Raw genomic sequence first — 19,647 nt, 5'->3', positions numbered from 1 at the left:
AGTCAAAAGCTATGTTTTTTTCAGTAGCGGTGTATGGAAGTGAGAGCTGGACCATAAAGAAGGCTGACCACTGAAGAACTGATGCTTTTGAATTGTGGTGCTGGAGGAGACTCTTGAGAGTCCCCTGGACTGCAAAGAAAACAAACCTATCCATTTTGAAGGAAATCTACCCTGAGTGCTCACTGGAAGGACAGATCCTGAAGCTGAGGCTCCAATACTTTGGCCATCTCATGAGAAGAGAAGACCCCCTGAAAAGACTTTCCCTGATGTTGGGATGAGATGGCTGGACAGTGTCATCAAAGCTACCATGAATTTGACCCAACTCCGGGAGGCAGTGGAAGACAGGAAGGCCTGGCGTGCTCTGGTCCATGGGGTCACGAAGAGTCGGACATGACTTAATGACTAAACAACAACAATGTATCTATGGCAAGGTGAGTATTATTTAAAAGTCATTGCTGGCTGTTTTATAATGCTTATTGAGACATAAACAAGGTTTAAGATAGTTAGCATGACAATGATGCAGCACATGAACCAGAAACATGATATATAGTTTCTAAAACAGAATATGAGACAGCAGGAAAAAAGCATTTAAGAGCAAGAGAAAAACTGGCTTGTATCCTACAATATAACAAAAGGAATAGCACAATGTAAGTCATAACTGATAATTAGTATACATCAGAGATCAAAGGGCTGAGTGTTAAAAGAATGCTTTTGTTCTGAGACAACCATTCACATTGTTCACAGATTAAGAGACCTGTGTGAATAACATTTAATAAGATCATACCATTCTCCAAATCATATTCCTGACAAAATATTGGGTTACATCCTGCCTAAGACAGATAGCTTTTATTCGACACTGCAAGAACGAAATGATTATATACACTGTCTGCCAATATTGTATTTTAAGCAGAGGTAGACTAAAGTAGGATCCCATTTCTTTGCAGAGTCCAAGGATGAAAATCCAGACATCTTGACCAACAATTTTCAGCGAAGGTAAGCAACTGTGGCTCTAGCTATGTGTTTCAAAGATTTCTTATTGTGAAACCATCTTTTAGCTCTCTTTTGCCATAATCATAGAACGTTTCAAGATCATTAATACAGTGTGACCTGTATCATTCATTTTCTCCAGACATATTTAGTATGAAAAACAGCAAATAAACTGAATAATAGAACTGTTGTACTGGAAGGGACCCCAAACATTCTCTAGTCCTATCAGCTGTCAATGCAGGATTCAATATTCACATATGTCTTTGTTTTTAAATACCTGTCAGCTACTGCAAGAATGCTGGGAGTTTTGGTTCCTGGTGGGAAACCTAGTAAGACTAAGAACTATAATATCCAGAGACAGTACCAAGTATCATCATCACAATAAAGAAATCAGCTAACTCAGGTTAATCCCACTGCATTCATTCTCTGCTGAATTAATCTTTAAAAAAACCCACACAGAGACAGGAAGCTCCCCCACACTGATTCAAACTATTGCTGCATCCAGCCTAACGTTACCAAATCTGATTGGCAGCAGGTCCTCAGATTTCAGGCCTAATCTTTTCTATCCCATCTGGAGATCCTTGGTAGTTCCTGCTGACATTCCATCTAATCAGGTTTGACTAGGTGAGACTATGTGTAATTGGGGTGCTATAATGGCACAGCTGGCTAGATAGCTCAGTGTTTAAAGTATCTGGCTGTGGAGTCGGAGGCTAGAAATTTGTTTCCCTATTGTGCCTCCCTGGAATACAGCCCACTTGTGTCGTCATGGGCAAGCTGCAGAGTCCAAGGGCACCCCCAGAAAAAAGGAATGGTAAACCACTCCTGTGTATCCTTTAACTAAAAAAAAAAATCTGGAAAAGATTGCCATAATTTGCTATCAAGCTGACTGCATACAATTATTATAATGGCATAGGAACTAGGAAGATGAATCTTACAGTCTCTTATTCTTTGTAAAAAAAAATAATAATAACAAGGAGGAGAAAAATAATCTCTTTTCTGCTCACAGTGAGATTTCTCTGTAAAAGTTCTTCCAACCACCAATAAGTCTTGTAGGAAATCTTATGGGTTTCTCTGATGTTTCATGATAACTTCTTCCCAGGGGAAATACCATTCTGTACAGAATTATTACAATTCCTAAACAAAATAGCATATTTGCTGTGTGGATACCTTGGGAAGGGCATTGAGCTGTGCAGAATTTGGCAGTTTCTTGCACCAAAGAACAGATTAAAAACCAGAATAACAACCAGGGTTGTTATTATGTGCAATCAAGTCAGAACTGATCTACAGAGATCCTAGTAGGGCTTTCAAGGCAAGTGAAATATTTAAGGAGTGTTTTATCAGTTCTACTCTCTCATTGAGTTTCCATGTCCAAAGGGTGGGTGGGATTTAGACTCAAGTCTCCTGAGCCCTAATCCATCACTCTGTTTACTGCACCACACTGGATGTCCTAAGAGTCGGGGAAGGGATAGGAAAAAATAAAATCAGACTTCATTTTTGAAAGAAGCTAGGAAATTTCCATAGTGCAGGGTGATATCTCTGGAAAGGAGTCTCAGTTTGTTGAGACTTGAAAAATCACTGAGAATGAACAAATTTATGAACAGTCTTCACATTGCTTGTACAGTCTCAGTACTCCAACACTTGAAAGTGAGTCAGGGCAACAGAATAGGAGCCCTTCACAACAGCCCAGCATCTTCTCTTCCATTATATTCATTCAACGCATTTGTAGTAAAAACAACTGCAGCCCTTCTATAGTCAAGCACTAAAAAAGAGATATGAAACAAAGCTAGTTAAAATAAAATATAACAGCCATAATGTTGGTGTTTGTATATGGTTTGTCTAGCCTGCTGCAGCCAATTGCAACTAACTGACAAGTTTCCAGATGGTGTCTCAGTTACGCAGTCGGCCACATTATCAGGTGCTTTAACAACACTTGCCCTGGCAACAACATCAATTGTGTGAAATTAGCCTTATCCAGTTACACAAAATGTACACAAACATCATTAGGCCATCATAGGAAAATAATTCATTCATATTCACTAAAATATGGTCATGGTTGTGAAAAGTACTGTCATTGTCAAGAAATGTTCTCATTTTAGCAATTGGCATTCTCTTACAGTGTATGTATCCTTATTCCCTGCCATAACAACTTTGAAACAGATTCTTCCACCCACCCCCACCCTAAGGTAAGCTTTCTTTCTATGGTTAAACAAAATAATAATAATAAACTACAGGCTTATTTCAAAGCATCATTGCTAGCAAAAGACAGCAAACTCCATGTGGTATTAATTAAAAAATTCCTTTATACAATATTTTGAGCCCTTAACCAAGAATGGAAAGATGAAAGGGGATTTTTTAAAAAAGGAAAGGGAAGAGAAAGAAAAAAATAAGCCAGTGCTCTCTCCATGCTGAGACAGCATGATATTTCAGCTGGGTTACAAGAAACAAGCAGCCTTTAGCTACAATACAAAATTCCAAAGCTGAAATGAAATAAATTAAGATGGTCCGTATCTTGCAATCTACTTCTAGAAAATGTCATTCTTTTTTTCCTGATCTATCTTGTGAGTCTCACAGTGTCAGAACACTTTGCTGAAGATGATACATGTGTTAGAAGGCATTTTAAGTCAAAGATATACATGAGCCTAATCATAGCCTTCATTTTTATTATTTTAATTCTGCTCATGAATGAGATATGCAATTGAGAACATTCATCAGGTTCTTGGGCTGCATACTCCGAGATGCTCTGAGTATTTAGTCTAATGAACTTTAGTTTAATGACTTTCCATTAATATTTATTTTTATGCTTAAATAAGTCTGCTCAGCTCCATTTTTATAAAATGAAAATGATGATCTGTAGATATTTTAATGTTAAGCTAGTTTCGGTTTGCAGGAGAAATGACAGAATCATCTAGAGCATGGAGCACTATACTGTGATGTATAGCTTTAGATAATTTAAGGAAGGATATTCACATGACTACTGAAGCTCTAAACTTAATCTTTGATTAAAAGTTTGGCATTCCTACCAACTTCACTGGATGAGTCAAACTAGAGTACCAGAGTGATGGCTGTCATATTGAATCTTCCTTCCTTCCTTCCTTCCTTCCTTCCTTCCTTCCTTCCTTCCTTCCTTCCTTCCTTCCTTCCTTCCTTCCTTCCTTCCTTCCTTCCTTCCTTCCTTCCTTCCTTCCTTCCTTCCTTCCTTCCTTCCTTCCTTCCTTCCTTCCTTCCTTCCTTCCTTCCTTCCTTCCTTCCTTCCTTCCTTCCTTCCTTCCTTCCTTCCTTCCTTCCTTCCTTCCTTCCTTCCTTCCTTCCTTCCTTCCTTCCTTCCTTCCTTCCTTCCTTCCTTCCTTCCTTCCTTCCTTCCTTCCTTCCTTCCTTCCTTCCTTCCTTCCTTCCTTCCTTCCTTCCTTCCTTCCTTCCTTCCTTCCTTCCTTCCTTCCTTCCTTCCTTCCTTCCTTCCTTCCTTCCTTCCTTCCTTCCTTCCTTCCTTCCTTCCTTCCTTCCTTCCTTCCTTCCTTCCTTCCTTCCTTCCTAAGAAAGTTGGGCTGCCTTTTTCATACCTATCTCCCTTTGGAAAAAAATTAAGTTCACAGTTTCTGAAGATAAATGTTAAGAGATGTTTGATTAAAATACATATCCCCAGAAAGAATCACTTTTTTAAAAAGAGACAAATATATGGGAAAAACAAAATAGGCTTCTTCTTAATTATTTTGTTTTGAAGACAAATGAGGAAGGAAGAGAATTCAATGCAACTGCCATCACTGATGTTCACTGCCTTGACTCATCCAATAAAGTTGTCAGGAAAGCCAAACTTTTAAAAAGCAAATGAAAGGGAGAAGGCCACTGAGCCCTGTGAAACGCTTTCTCAGCCCTGTGTGAGAGAGTGACTGCTAAAGCATTTGACACTTGGCATTTTATAGATGAAAAGGAAAATCACTCACCAGCAATTGCTTTTGTTATAGTCTTTTCTGCTTTGTTCTAACACATACATTCAAGGACAGAGAATATGTCAACTCCTCCTACTTGTTAGTAGCAATAATACAAAAAGTATGGATAGGCCTAGATCCCAAACCACAGCTTATATTATCAGATTTGTTAAAAAAGAAGAAGCTCCTATGCAGCTCCTATTTACCAGAGAGTAGGTCTCATTGACCTAAGTGAGACATATAATCAAGAAAACATGCGAAGGATTACTCTGTAATAGATATAGAGAATAATAGACAAGAAATAAGAAAATTGTGTGTGTGTGTGTGTGTGTGCGCGCGCGCGCGCATGCGTGCGTGCGTGCGTGCGTGTGCATGCATCTGTGTATAAATTTCTGAAAACGTACAGCTAACATTGCAAGACTTGTAAGTGTCAGGATACTGGACTATCACAGCAAAAGAAGAGTTCCTTGACAGCTGTGCATGCTTTCCAGTTATCTAGGCAGCTGCATCACTTGGGTCACCATGATGCAATTTCCTCCTTCAAGAAAACTTCCATGGGGGGAAAAAAATCTAATTATCCTTTACAGATCCAACTCAAAAGAAATGTCAGAAGATGTGAAAGGGAAACAACATAAGTAGAAGTAGTTGCAGTTCTCTGTACTGTTCATGGAAGGAAGCCAACTTCATCCAGAAGATTTATTTTTGTTAAGACACTCAGGAGGGAGGCATAAAAATGAGAACATGCATTAACAAGCTACAGGTTGTAGATGTCTGACACCTGAAATAAGAAATAAGATTCCAAGAAACTTTATATTAGAACTGAAAGAAAATGGTCTATACATGTAAGGTCTCACTGATAGGAGTTGTGGACCTCAAATAATAATGTGTCTCCATATATATCTTTTTTTATATTAAAAATACATGGGCTTCCTAAGTTAGAGAAACCTAAATAAGAAAACATGAGCCTCTAACAGTTTGAAAATCAGTTGAATCAGTCTGAAATAACAAAGCCACAGTTTGCTGAACTATCCTATAAGTTGGTTAATTTGTGAAGGGGTCCTTTTGATCCTTTAACTATGCTATGAATATTTGTTTTCTTGGTACAGACATGGAAAAGTATCAAGCAAGACCTTGATATTAAGATTAGACATGGGTGCTTTGTATTCATTTTCCCAATGAAGCATGGCACCACAGGTGATGCAGATTCCCTTCCCCCACCTCCCAGAGCTGGCTGGACCACTAACCAGCTCCAGGCATTGCTGGGCTCCTTATATGGTGGCAGGACACCAATCAAGGCAGGAGCCGGACCCACCTGCCCAGCTGACTACTGTGGCAAAGCACTGCTTCGTAGTCAGAGTGATTGGCTGCCTGGGGAAGCAAGGCTAGGCTAGCCAGGCTCCTGCTCAGATTGGTATGCCAAAGAAGATTCCCAGTGATACATGGAGTGGCCCAGCTAGCATAGAGGGGTGGGTGAAGAGAATCCACACCACCTATGCCACACTTCATCAGGAAAATGAATATGAAGCATCCATATCTGATTAAGATGTGTTCCCTAATTTGAACTGTGGTTCAGATATAAAGGAAGGGTGATATTAAAGTTTATGCTAAAAACAATAACATCACAATTCCTAAACTTATCATCTGGAAAACTGGATGCTCTATTACATGCACTATATCCAGCTGGTAATATATCTGAAGTTTGAATTCTTCTCAGGTAGCCCTGAACACCTGTGGAGCTAGTATGAAAGTTCTTTGTGACAGGAAACATGGAGCTGAAATTCCCACAGGAATGTCATAGAAAAGAAGAGTCCTATCACAGGATATTGTCTTTACTGCATAGTATGCTTCATGAGCTAAGCATCAAGATAGATAGTTTTGTATCCTGCAGTCTATGTATTTAGTAGAAAAGGATGAGTGAATGAGCTGCCTAGATAATTACAGTTCTACAGAGAATAGGGCTACAGTTCTCCAGCAGTGGAGATGGGGGGACATTTAAGCATCTTATAAAATGCTACTCTCTGCGGTACATGTCTCAGGTCAGGATAACCATCCTTTTTCCATTTAGTCTTTTGAAGATTGAAGACTGGAAGACTTAAGCTCTGATCTACATTTTTGTCATGATCTCCAGAGGAATCCTCCACCTTCTACACCACAGATGATGTTCAATGTGGGTAAATCACAAGATGAAATCCTTCTGTTGATTTTTCCGTTACAGCCAGCATCTTCCCTAAGTTTCTGCCAATCAGCATGTTGATTTTTATCACATTTAAAAATATTTAGATTATTGCTTGTCTTTCTGCAAAGAACTCCATGACATAAATGACCATTTGACTGAATATTTCTGTGAATATTCCCGAGAAGCCATGACTGATCCATTCTCACTAATGGGCTATGTGGGAATTTTAACCCACTTTTCCATGACCTAGTACCTGACATTCTAACAACACACTGCTGGCTCTCACTCTTTTCACTGTCAGAGTGCACAGCATATTGTGATCCTGCATTCAGCTATAGGAATGCACTGTATTTTTAAAGGCCTGGTAGACTCAGTTTATTGTGGTCATTAAAAAATCATTTCCAGGAACAGAAAATTTCTGACACTGAATTTTGAAGATTTTTTTTTAAGGATTAGTCATTAAATAAAGTTGCTTTAGACAAATACATGGAAATGGGAGGAGTACCTCAACTGATTTATTGAAGCTTGTGCCAGTACCATAACTAATTTGCAGAGGCTACATTCTTTGGATTAGTAAAGACATATGTACATTTCTGAAATGCGGCAGAATGCATGCACTAAATCCCAGGCTCACAGACTGTATTCCAAACTATCTGTTTGAAGGAGAGATGTTAGAATCTCTGTATTCCCTTTTTTCTTTTGCAGTATTTATTCTCTTCACATAAAAGCATACCAGACTATAAAAACATAATCAGTAGGCACATTTGGGAATATGAATAAGCCAGAATTGTAAACAATTATATCTAACTGTTAATGAGCCAGTGTTGATGCACACTGTTCAATTGATCCCACCTGGTTGCTTCTGTAAGTGGGAGCTGCTAAACCAACAGCAGACCTTCTGCTCATGTTATTATCATGACACACAGACCAGGAATTCTGGTTTGTCTTTCTCTTCACAAGCCAGGATCAAAAACCATGAGTTGTTCTTGAACTGTGTCTATAGGTTGCTTAAGAAAGAGACAAGCCATAGTTCCTTCTTAAACCATCATGATAAAGAAACTAGGGTGTCTGATTTCTTTTGTCATTTCTGCTGAAGGGATACCATTGGAGAGACTGGCTCGTCCAGAACCCTGGGACAGGAGAATCTAGCCAGAGTCTTCCTAAGACATCAGAACATAAACTTCCATTATACCAGCATGTAATTTTTTTAAAAGCCTATTTCCTGATACACAGATTTCTGTTTCAGATTACCATTTATTGTTTATTTCTCAAGCATAGGATTTTGGCTTTCCTACTTTTTAATGTGAATACCATGTTTTTAATTTTTATTTTGTCCTTTGTTCATTTCACATCCAGCAAGATTGTTTTTTCCAGGACTGCTCAGTTACATCAAACTGAATATGATAATTTGATACCAATGTTCAAATATGCTTTCTCTGCAACATAGCTTCTAAGGCAAAATAATTCTTTTTTGTTAAACTGGCTATAAGCAGGACAAATGACTACAGTACAGCAAAGATAAAATACAGAGTATGACCAATTTAGTCTTTGACATTTCTGCATGCTGAAATCATCAATAGCTGCCAGATTTCATTGTATTTATAATTAGAAAGACTGCATTCTAAATTAAGATTCATGCTTTATGGGGGAACTTCAAATAATAAATGTTATTACAATGAGCACTTAGGTGAATCAAACATATGGTTATATCTAAAACAGATGTCAGTTTTGATAGCAGCTGATTTTTTAATATTTCATAGCACTGATATAAAACAATGTATAGCAAAACATAAGAAATCCAGTGTTAACAGAAAACAATACTGTACTTGAAACCAGGTAATATTTCTGCACACATAAATGTGTACTATAAAAAACATGCATTTTGAAAGAAAGCACTACCAAATATACCAACTGCCAAATAATGACTTTGAAGCATTCAGAAGCCTGAATTCCACAAAGCTTTAAAGGGATCTTCTTCTTTTTTACCTGTTTCTATCATCATAGCAACTAAAATGTGATAGAACGGTAAGAATCACAGAAAATGTTACAGACTAAATTTATAAAGGGATTGCAGTTTGTATGAAAACTTGTTGTTTGGGGTGGTATCCAATGACACATTACCATCAGCAAAAGCCAATAGAGGCCAAAAAACCACCATCATTACTACTGCAATGCCGCCACCACTCAGAAACTAGGTAACTGCAGTGATAATCTAGGAAACCTTCTGAAGGAGGTTTTCAGCACTGCAAAAGGCTGAAGAAGGCATCAGGGATGAACGTAATGATGCTACTGCCAACTTTACATTTGATTTAGCCCTATGACTTTAAAATTCTTTACCTGAAATTCTCTTGAACATAGAGACAATAGTTATTTTAACTGTCCCTTACTAAAGCCATAGTCATTTCTTTCGCACTGCATGGAAGCTCACGCTGGGACACTGTCAATTGATTTCACACCTTTTTATTTCCCTTTATTAAACATCTGATATTTATGCATACTCTTTGGCATCTTTCAGCACTCTTTAATAATATGCCAGGAATACACCTTAAATTAGAAAAGTAGTCAGTTACATCAATTACTTTTTATTCTGTGACCCACATTGATTCTGTTGGGTCTCAGACGAATATCTTACCATCTGAGTTCTTTCACTTGGCAATACTATCACCTGAACATGAGATCTCCTGCATGCAAATATGTTCCCTTCTATTAAACTATGGCTTTTCTTACACAGTGTAAAAGTAAAATCATCTTTCAGCGGATCTTAAAAAATAAAGCAAAAACACAAAGCTTACCAAATTCCAGCCTGGATAGAGATAGTCAGTTCCAATAAATTCAAAATAGTGAGCAAAGCCTTCTTTTAGCCATACATCTTCCCACCACACTGGAGTCACAAGGTCACCAAACCACTAAAAGAGAAATTCCATTAAACCATGTTTTTATTGTTACATTGTAAAATAATTACATGCAATTTCTATAAGGAGGATGGATCAAGTCTCTACAACACAGAAAAACCCCTCAATCATTCTCAGGCATTCTTCCATTACATGCCTCCCTGCTCTACTTTCTTGAAAATGCTTCAGGCTGTTCTCTTTGCAATCCAGACAAATGTGTAAGTTGTTTCATGGTAACAATCAAGGAGGAGGAGAGAAACTTTGAAATACGAGATAGAAAATAATGGTAGAGAGATGAATAAAATAGTGAAAGGAGGAAAAGCTTGCCGATGGAGAAAATGAGGCAAAGGAAAATTACCAATTACTTTATCTCAGAACTTGTTAAACAGGAAATAACATTTAAAACTGTTATTGTATTGAGGACTACCCAAGCATTTATTCCAGCACTGCAAAAAGACACACAATTTCAACTGTTCAGTACTGTAACACAATTTTTCTTTTTAAAAGAAAATTTATTTTTTCTTTTATCATATATATATATGAGAATAACTAAAGATGAGAAATATTTCTGCTGGATTAAATGTTTCAGACACAATTCAGTTAGTTTTTATCAATGGACATCACAAAGCATCCTATTCTCCAGAATACACTCCAAATTCACTGAAAGCTAGAGACAAAAGAAGAAAGTATGAATCCATGCAAATACCCCCTACAATGTGCTATGTGCATTTCATTAATCTCTTTTGTACCTAACCAGTAGCACTCTGGCATTCCTTGGTACTGTATCAGTGGCTCCAAAATTTTAGTCTCGAAGTGTTGCTCAATGACAACTTCCATTATCTTTGAAAATTGGCAATGCCATATGGGGAAGAAGAGAGCCAATCTTTAACAACATGAAGAGACCCAAGTTTGAGACCCACTGTCTTAATTGGTTGCAATTCACACTGTGTTCAACTATGCTAAAATAATTAGTTATTTTTGGCTAGAAAGAGACTGAGTAAATTGGTACCAGATCAGCATTAGATGTTTTCGTACCAACAGTATTACTAGTATCTGGGAAGTATCACAGCCTATAACTATACAGAGACACTAGTGTATTCTCTTCTCTCTCAAACACTGAATGCAACCATCCTTTCAGAATAAGCCTTTGTTATGAATGAATATATTTCTGATTTCTAAGATGAAAGATTAAACAGGATTATTTAAGAACAGCTTATTTTATCCAAAATATTATCCAAATATTTTGGATCACATAGAGTTACAGAAATATGTTTAACATACATATAAGGGCTTCATGTTGAACACCAAGACCCATCAAAATTCTTATCCAGGCCCAAACCCAGTAAACCTTGCTCCCAAACTCAGGGTAAATATGAAAAGCTAGAAAATCAAGTGCCTTGTACATTTTTACTCGAAGATATGCATATACTGTGACCCCACAAAGCTCACAAAAAATTAAAAATAATCAACTTTTAAAAAATTTGCTCAAGAAATGATATGATACCTTAGCAGTTTATCATTCTATTGTAAAATAAAGTATGGAGCATACCTCTTGTTTTGGCAGAATAACTTTTAAAAAATCAGGATTTTTTTAAAAAACTAGACGTGAACTTTCTGCTGCTAGTGAAGCTCCCAGAGGATCCTGGATAAAGGATCCTGGATAAAGGGTGTTATTAATATTAATTACTGGGTCTATTGTAGTTATCAATAAAAGCTGGATTTCGTCTAGTAATAGTATTAATAATGTGATCCATGAAACAATTCTATAGTAATAAAATGATGTATTAAGGAGGATGAATGATCCCATTATTTCATACAACTATTTTAAATATATGTGCAAAATAAATATATTTATGCTATGCATATACATTCAGTTTAGGGCAACATATCTTGAAAGCACAAGAGACAATTCAGACAAAACTAAGCATTTAATTATTTTGTAATTCAAGGGGACAGCTAAGCATATCCTGAAGTCTCTCTACCAAGAAGTTAATGGAATTTAAAATTCTTAGCTTTACCTACTTCATAAGATTTGCTGATTCTCCATGTGCTATTTTTCATTCTTTGTTTAATTAAAAAAATAAAAATAAAATTTCCATTCAATGCTATTTTCGTTAAACTCAGATTACTAGAAACTTTCAACATGTTTTAATGTAAGAGTAAGAAGACAGAAAGAAACGGAGGTAGAATAAGTGAAAAGCATTTAGTGGAATGAGGCCCAATATATGTAAGACTTTCATAACACAGAGAAATAAAATACACATGATTTATGAACCAAAGGCATTGGATGAAACACAAAGAAAAAAACTGCTAGCAAAGTATATGTATGAACAACAGAGGAGCTAAAAATTGATTTCAGCCAATGCAAATTTTGACAAAAATATAAAACTTGGCTTGAGATTTTTCTAACACTATAGCAAATTATTTCCAGAGACCACCACCACACTGAACTATATAAAAGTCCATTAACAATTATTCCAAAGAAAGCTTGATATTGATTTGATAACTGCTTCATGAAGATGAAGCAGTGATAATGCTTATGATTAATATAACAAAATTTACTCATTTTGAATAATTCCAATCTGTTCACTGCAGTAGTCTCCCAAATTAATGTGTTCAGCCTTTAAGCTTCTACATATGAGAAATGGGTTAGTCTAATTATTTCCGTGATAAAATATTCAGCATGGGAATGTTTAAGACCCCCCCTTTCTTTTTTGTAGCTTAATCTTGCATGCTCATAAATGATAGATTTGTCTCCTACCTGATGGCATAGCTCATGTACAATGACCATGGTGACATCAAGTAAGTATGATATGGAAGAAATGCTTGGGTCCAGTAGTATCCTCTGCTCCACAAACACACTTAGTCCCCAGTTCTCCATAGCAGCATACGGATGCTTAGGCACAGCTAATAGATCTAGAAACAGAATGAAATGTACTTTTAACATGCTTGTGGCACCTGTTCTGTTCTAAAATCTCCTATTAACTAAAAATGCTGAACTATCATTAGGAATTTTTTTCAATATTTGTGCAAAAATGAAAGCATTTACGTTCTTTAGCAACAATACGTATTTTTTTTTTAAAAAAATCAATTAGCAAAGACACTTCTATCTTCATTGCTTTCTATACATCATGCCTTAAAGAGTCCCAGAGTTAACTCAGAGGACTTTAATTCAAAACTAGAGATGGACATAAATGATTTGTTTTCTGATTGAAGAGCTGATCCATGGTTCAGTGCCCTATACACTCCAGCAGGCACCCACTCAGTGTTTCATACCCATATCTATTCAGAAGTATAATTACTGTACATCTGATTTTAGTGATTTTAGTGTTATTATATATCAGTCACTGGGGGAAAACACTGGATTCCATCACTGACTAGGGTGAAACAGATGTAGGCTTACCCAAACCTAGCATTCATAGGATCACATCTACTTGCCTATGTATCCACACAAAGAATTCTTAAAAGGAAGCTCCTCGTTGAAAGGAGGATGGGCTACCTACACAACATTCATGCCTCCAGTATATTAGAGAATGAACTCTCCAAACACCAATGGTATTCAGCATAAAACTACAACAAATCAACTTTCAAACTGTTTCATCCAACTAATCAATAAAGTGATGCAACTGCAACATGTTCTGCAGCTTGTAGTTCCTACCCCAATGTACTATTTCTTTAGTTTACAAGGATTCTGTTTTCAATTTAGGTAAGCAGTGTGCATAAGAAATTGTACCTATTAAAACATCAGGCAAATGGTTTAGGGGTGGTTGTTGTTGTTTTGTTTTAAGCCTGCAATTATGCATACAATCACATTAACATTTACAGCAGTTAATGGGAAAATATGACATTAGTTTGAAGATTAGTACGGTTAGGTGCACATTTTCCATTCCTTTAATTACACAAAAAGGCCAAATTTCTTAGTTCACGTATTATGTTAGAACACATGTCGGTGTATATTGTTCTCCGTTCACATAAGACGGAAGAGACCTTTTACATCGTGTTTCGACAAAAAGTAAACCGTCTGTGCAATTTTAAATAAGCCGAGAACGATATACACTTGCAAGTCTTCACAAAACAAAAAGTTGCATATTGTTCTGTTTAGAAAACCGGAGTATAAAAATAGGAAACAAAATATTTTAAATGTTGTTGTTTTGTCGTTAAGTCATTTCCGACTCTTCATGACCCCATGGACCAGAGCATACCAGGCCCCCTTATCTTCCACTGCCTCCCAGAGTTGGGTAAAATTCATGTTGGTAGCTTCAGTGACACTGTCCAACCATCTGATCCTCAGTCATCCCCTTCTCCTCTTGCCTTCATACTTACCCAACATCAGAGTCTTTTGCAGGAAGTTTTCTCTTTTCAGGAGATGGCCAAAGTATTGGAGCCTCAGCTTCAGGATCTGTCCTTCCAGTGAGCACTCTAGGTTGATTTCCTTCAGAATTGATAGGTTTGTTCTCTTTGCAGTCCAGGGAACTTTCAAGAGTCTCTTCCAGCACCACAATACAAAAGCATCAATTCTTCAGTGGTCAGCCATCTTTATGGTTCAGCTCTAACTTCCATACATCACTACTGGAAAAACCATAGCTTTGACTATGTGGACTTCTGTTGGCAAGGTGATGTCTCTGCTTTTTGAGATGCTGTCTAGGTTTGTCATCGCTTTCCTCCCAAGAAGCAGGTGTCTTTTAATTTCGTGGCTGCTGTCATCATCTGCAGTGATCATGGAGCCCAAGAACGTAAATGCTGTTATCCATGTCTTCCCCTTCTATTTACCAGGAGGTGATGGGGCCAGTGGCCATGATCTTAGTTTTTTTTTATGTTGAGCTTCAGACCATTTTTGGTGCTCTGCTCTTTCACCCTCATTAAGAGGTTCTTTAATTAATCCTCACTTTCTGCCATCAGAGTGGTATCATCTGCATATCTGAGGTTGCTATTTCTTCCCTTAATCTTAATTCTGGTTTGGGATTCCTCCAGTCCAGCCTTTTGCATGATGTATTCTGCATATAAGTTAATTAAGCAGGGGGACAATATACAGCCCTATCGTACTCCTTTCCCAATTTTGAACCAATCAGTTGTTCCATATCCAGTTCTAACTGTTGCTTCCTGTCCCACATATAGATTTCTCAAGAAATAAATAAGGTGGTCAGGCACTCCCATTTCTTTAAAGACTTGCGATAGTTTCCTGTGGTCCACACAGTCAAAGGCTTTTGCATAGTCAATGAAGCAGAAGTCGATCTTTTTCTTGAACTCTCTGGCTTTCTCCATAATCCAGTGCATATTAGCAATTTGGTCTCTAGTTCCTCTGCCCCTTCAAAATCCAGTTTGTATGTATGGGAGTTCTCGGTCCATGTACTGCTGAAGCCTACCTTCTAGGATTTTGAGCATAACCTTGCTAGTGTGTGAAATGAGTGCAATTGTACAGTAGTTGGCACATTTTTGGCACTGCACTTCTTTGAGATTGGGATATAGACTGATCTTTTCCAATTCTCTGGCCACTGCTGAGTTTTCCAAACTTGCTGGCATATTGAGCGTAGCATCTTAACAGTGTATTTGTTTAAGATTTTAAATACTTCAACTGGAGTGCCATCACCTCCACTGGCCTTGTTCTTAGCCAGGCTTTCTAAGGCCCACTTGACTTCACTCTCCAGGATGTCTGGCTCAAGATCAGCAACTACATTGTCTGGGTTAACCAGGACATTCAGATCATTCTGACATAATTCCACTGTGTATTCCTGCCACCTCTTCTTGATGTCTTCTGCTTCTGTTAGGTCCCTACAATTTTTGTCCTTTATCATGTCCATCTAAAGCACAAAAGGTTCCTTTAATAGTCAGTTTTCTTGAACAGATCTCTGGTTTTTCTCTTTTTATTATTTTCCTCTTTGCATTGTTCATTTAAGAAAGCCCTCCTGTCTCTACTTGCTATTCTTTGGAAGTCAGCATTCAATTTTCTGTAACTTTCCCTATCTTGCTTGCGTTTTGTTTCCCTTCTCTTCTCTGCTATTTGTTAGGCCTCATTGGACAGCCACTTTGCTTTCTTGCATTTCCTTTTCTTTGAGATGGTTTTTGTTGCTGCCTCCTGTACAGTGTTACAAGCCTCCATCCATTGTTCTTTAGGCACTCTATCCACCAAATCTCCTTCCTTAAATCTGTTCTTCGCTTCCACTGTGTATTCATAAGGGATTTAGTTTGGATTATACCTGACTAGCCCAGTGGTTTTTCCTACTTTCTTTAGTTTAAACTTGACTTTTGCTATAAGAAGCTGATGATCAGAGCCACAATCAGCTCCAGGTCTTGTTTTTGATTTTATAGAGCTTCTTCATCTTTGGCTGCAGAGAATATAATCAATCTGATTTTGGTATTGCCCATCTGGTGATGTCCATGTGTAGAGCCGCCTCTTGTGTTGTTGGGAAAGAGTGTTTGTGATGACCAGCTTGTTCTCTTGACAAAACTCTATTAGCCTTTGCCCTGATTTGTTTTGAACTCCCAGGCCAAACTTCCCTGTTGTTCCTTTTATCTCTTGGCTCCCTACTTTAGCATTCCAGTCCCCTAGAATGAGATGAACATCTTTCTTTGGTGTCAGTTCTAGAAGGTGTTGTAAGTCTTCACAGAATTGATCAATTTCAGACTCTTCAGCATTGGTGGTTGGTGCATAAACTTGGATTACTGTGATGTAGAAAGGTTTGCCTTGGATTCGCATTGAAATCATTCTATCAATTTTGAGATTGTATCCCTGTACACCTTTTCTCACTCTTTTGATGGCTATAAGGGCTACTCCATTTCTTCTACAGGATTCTTGCCCATAATAGTAGATATGATAATCATCTGAACTGAATTCACCCATTCCCATCCATTTTAGTTCACTGACTCCCAGGATGTCAATGTTTATTCTTGCCATCTCCTGTTTGACCACATCCAGCTCACCAAGGCTCATAGATCTTACATTCCAGGTTCCTATGCAGTATTTTTCTTTGCAGCATAGGACTTTCCTTTCACTTCCAGGAGTGTCTGCAGCTGAGCGTCCTTTCAGCTCTGGCCCAACCACTTCATTAGCTCTGGAACTACTTGTCCTTGTCTTCCGCTCTTCCTCAGTAGCATGTTGGATGCCTTCCACCCTGATGGGCTCATCCTCCAGCATCATATCTTTTAGCCTTTTGTTTCTGTCCATGGAGTTTTCTTGGCAAAGATACTGGAGTGGCTCGCCAGCTCCTTCTCCAGGTGAATCGCATTTATTCAGAACTCTCCACTATGACCTGTCTGCCTTGGGTGTCCCTGCACGGCATAGCCCATAGCCCCTTTACCACGACAAGGCAGCAATCCGTTAAGGGGATTTTAACTGTAGAAGGGGATTTTAACTGTAAAAGTCAACAGTTTCTATTTCTTATATGTGTGTTATATGCCATCAAGTTCCTTCCATGATTTGGAGACCCTAAATGGACTTTCGATATATGTGAGGCATTTAAGGAGTAGTTTTACCAGTGTCAACCCCAGTGATTTTTTATGGCCAAATGGACTGAGTCCTCGTCCATCATTCTATCCACTACATCAGACTGGCAATCATCATTAATAATTTAGTTCTCAATTTAAACCCTTTTGTTCAATTTCTCTTTTTGTCATATAGAGACTCAAACTTAGAAAGGTAAGCATGGGTTTAATGTGCATGTCCAGACAGAAAACAAGTCATTATAAATGCATATACACAGATGAAGAAAATCACATGCTTTGAAAGACTTTGTTCTTCATTCATGGGAGCACCTGTTCTAAATAATGTGCCACACATGTACTCTAGTTTGATCCTTAGAGAGAAACACAATGGAATGGCAGCTGCAACTGCAGTTTTTCACTGTGCCTTCCTATTGTATTCATTTAATGTTTGTAATTCTTTCATCTGCTGGTAGATGTGATATATAAAAAAGAATTTTATGGTGCACTTCCTCCTTCCCCCCCCCTATTTTTTTTTAATAATTAAGCCTTTAAAGAAGATGCAGAGTTTGGCTATATTAAGTGTGATTTACACTATGCGACTGATAAAATATTCTTCTGAAATATCTTTAAGTAACTTTTCAAATTACAATACCATCAAAACTTCATACTTGTAAATGTTGACCACTGACAAACAGAACCGTATGTGCATGCTAATTTTTTTTAAAAGCTTTTTGTCTTCTCCTCTTCTAAATGGCTAGTTTGACAAAAATCTGCTTACTCAACAAATCTGCCTAGTAGGAATGAAGATATAATAACTTCTGAACGTGCCCTTTTACACCACAATTTGTATCAGCAACCCAGAAAGAAGTAGATTCTTCCTGCAATAAAAGGAATTCTGTCTTTTTCATTATTCTGTTAAGGTAGCAAATTTTCTTCCATCTTTAACACATAGAAGGAAACATATGGTGGAATTCAAATCTCTTATTGGTCTCTCTATAAATGCATCAGTATTTTTAAAATGTATTCTACTCTGTATCAACTGTTATTTGTCTATGATCATAATAATTTGATACTTTAGATACCTGTGAGAGATATCTAGGTAGATAGACTCTGTTTGTGTGTGTGTGTGTGTGTGTGTGTGTGTGTGTGTGTGAGAGAGAGAGAGAGAGAGAGAGAGAGTGAGTGAGTATGCTTGTTCTTGTGTCTATGCATGTTTCTATGTCAGTGTGTGCATACTGTCACACTTCTAAAGAACGCTTAACCTATATGTGGAGACTAGGGTGTCGTTATGGCTGTTGTTTAATGGAAGTTGAACTGTTAGAAAGAACAGATAATCTAAAAAGTAAAAAAGCAAAATCCCCATTTATCAGATCAAAGATGTATCATAATAAGCCTTAATGCAGACAGAAGTGTAACTTAAGCAATTTCTTGGCCAACAGTTTTCATTTTTTCTAAAATTACTTAATACTCTTTATAAAAACCTTTTGAGGAACTGAAAATGGAAAGTTTTAGAGGTAATGTTAAGATGAGTAATGCTACTCAAAATTAAATTTCATATTATTTCACTGAAAAGAAAGCCTGACTGTTCAAAACCAAAGTTATCCCACGTTTACTCAGAGTGTACACAAAACAGGAAGCCATTGTTGATGTCTTAACATACCTTCTATACCTAACACACTTTGCCTTGAACTTTCAAACACAAATCCAAATGAGGAGGATAATGGCAGCAAAAATGTCCCACTTTGTCATTATTCTGAGGAAGACTTGAGGGATTGGAATTTTTGTTGCGATTAAAATATTCTTGATAGTAATTCAATATTAACTGAGGAAGATATTTTCATACAGTATTTATTTTTAAACACCAATTAGAAATGAGCATGATTTCATACCACATTGTCACAAGTTGTCAGCACAGCACTACAGCACTAATTCCTGATCCCCTTCTCTTTTCTTTCCTAATGTTTTAACCCAATTGTTGAAAGTTTTCTTTTATGAAATTCTGTTGTTTTTATTGTGGTACCCCATGTTGTAAGCCGCCTAGAGTGGTCTATCGAGTAGATAGGCGGGATATAAATAAAATAAATAAAAATAAATAAAATAAATAATACAGGTGCTGCATGTCCCCCTTTCCCCCCCACTAGCTTTCCCACTCATCAGCCAGTGTGCGCTGCTTGCCTCCTACCCTTCACACGACTATCCAGTCATAGCAGGAGCATGGACTTCCCTTCTCCACCTCCTCCAACAGCTGTAC

The 19,647-nt window shown here is 37.5% G+C and overlaps 1 protein-coding gene across 1 annotated transcript in view; it reads right to left on the bottom strand.

Moving 5' to 3' along the window:
• Window positions 1-19,647, bottom strand: part of TRHDE (thyrotropin releasing hormone degrading enzyme) — a 277,072-nt gene that overhangs the window by 128,365 nt on the left and 129,060 nt on the right. The window contains exons 4-5 of the mRNA XM_073000372.2: window positions 12,739-12,893; window positions 9,879-9,992 (exon numbers count right to left, since the gene is read on the bottom strand). Of these exons, the coding sequence (XP_072856473.2) occupies window positions 9,879-9,992; window positions 12,739-12,893 (269 nt within the window). The remainder of the gene's footprint in view (window positions 1-9,878; window positions 9,993-12,738; window positions 12,894-19,647) is intronic.

Source organism: Pogona vitticeps, chromosome 5 (genome assembly GCF_051106095.1).
Source record: "Pogona vitticeps strain Pit_001003342236 chromosome 5, PviZW2.1, whole genome shotgun sequence".
NCBI lineage: Eukaryota > Metazoa > Chordata > Lepidosauria > Squamata > Agamidae > Pogona > Pogona vitticeps.
This window is presented reverse-complemented; position numbering and strand designations above follow the sequence as displayed.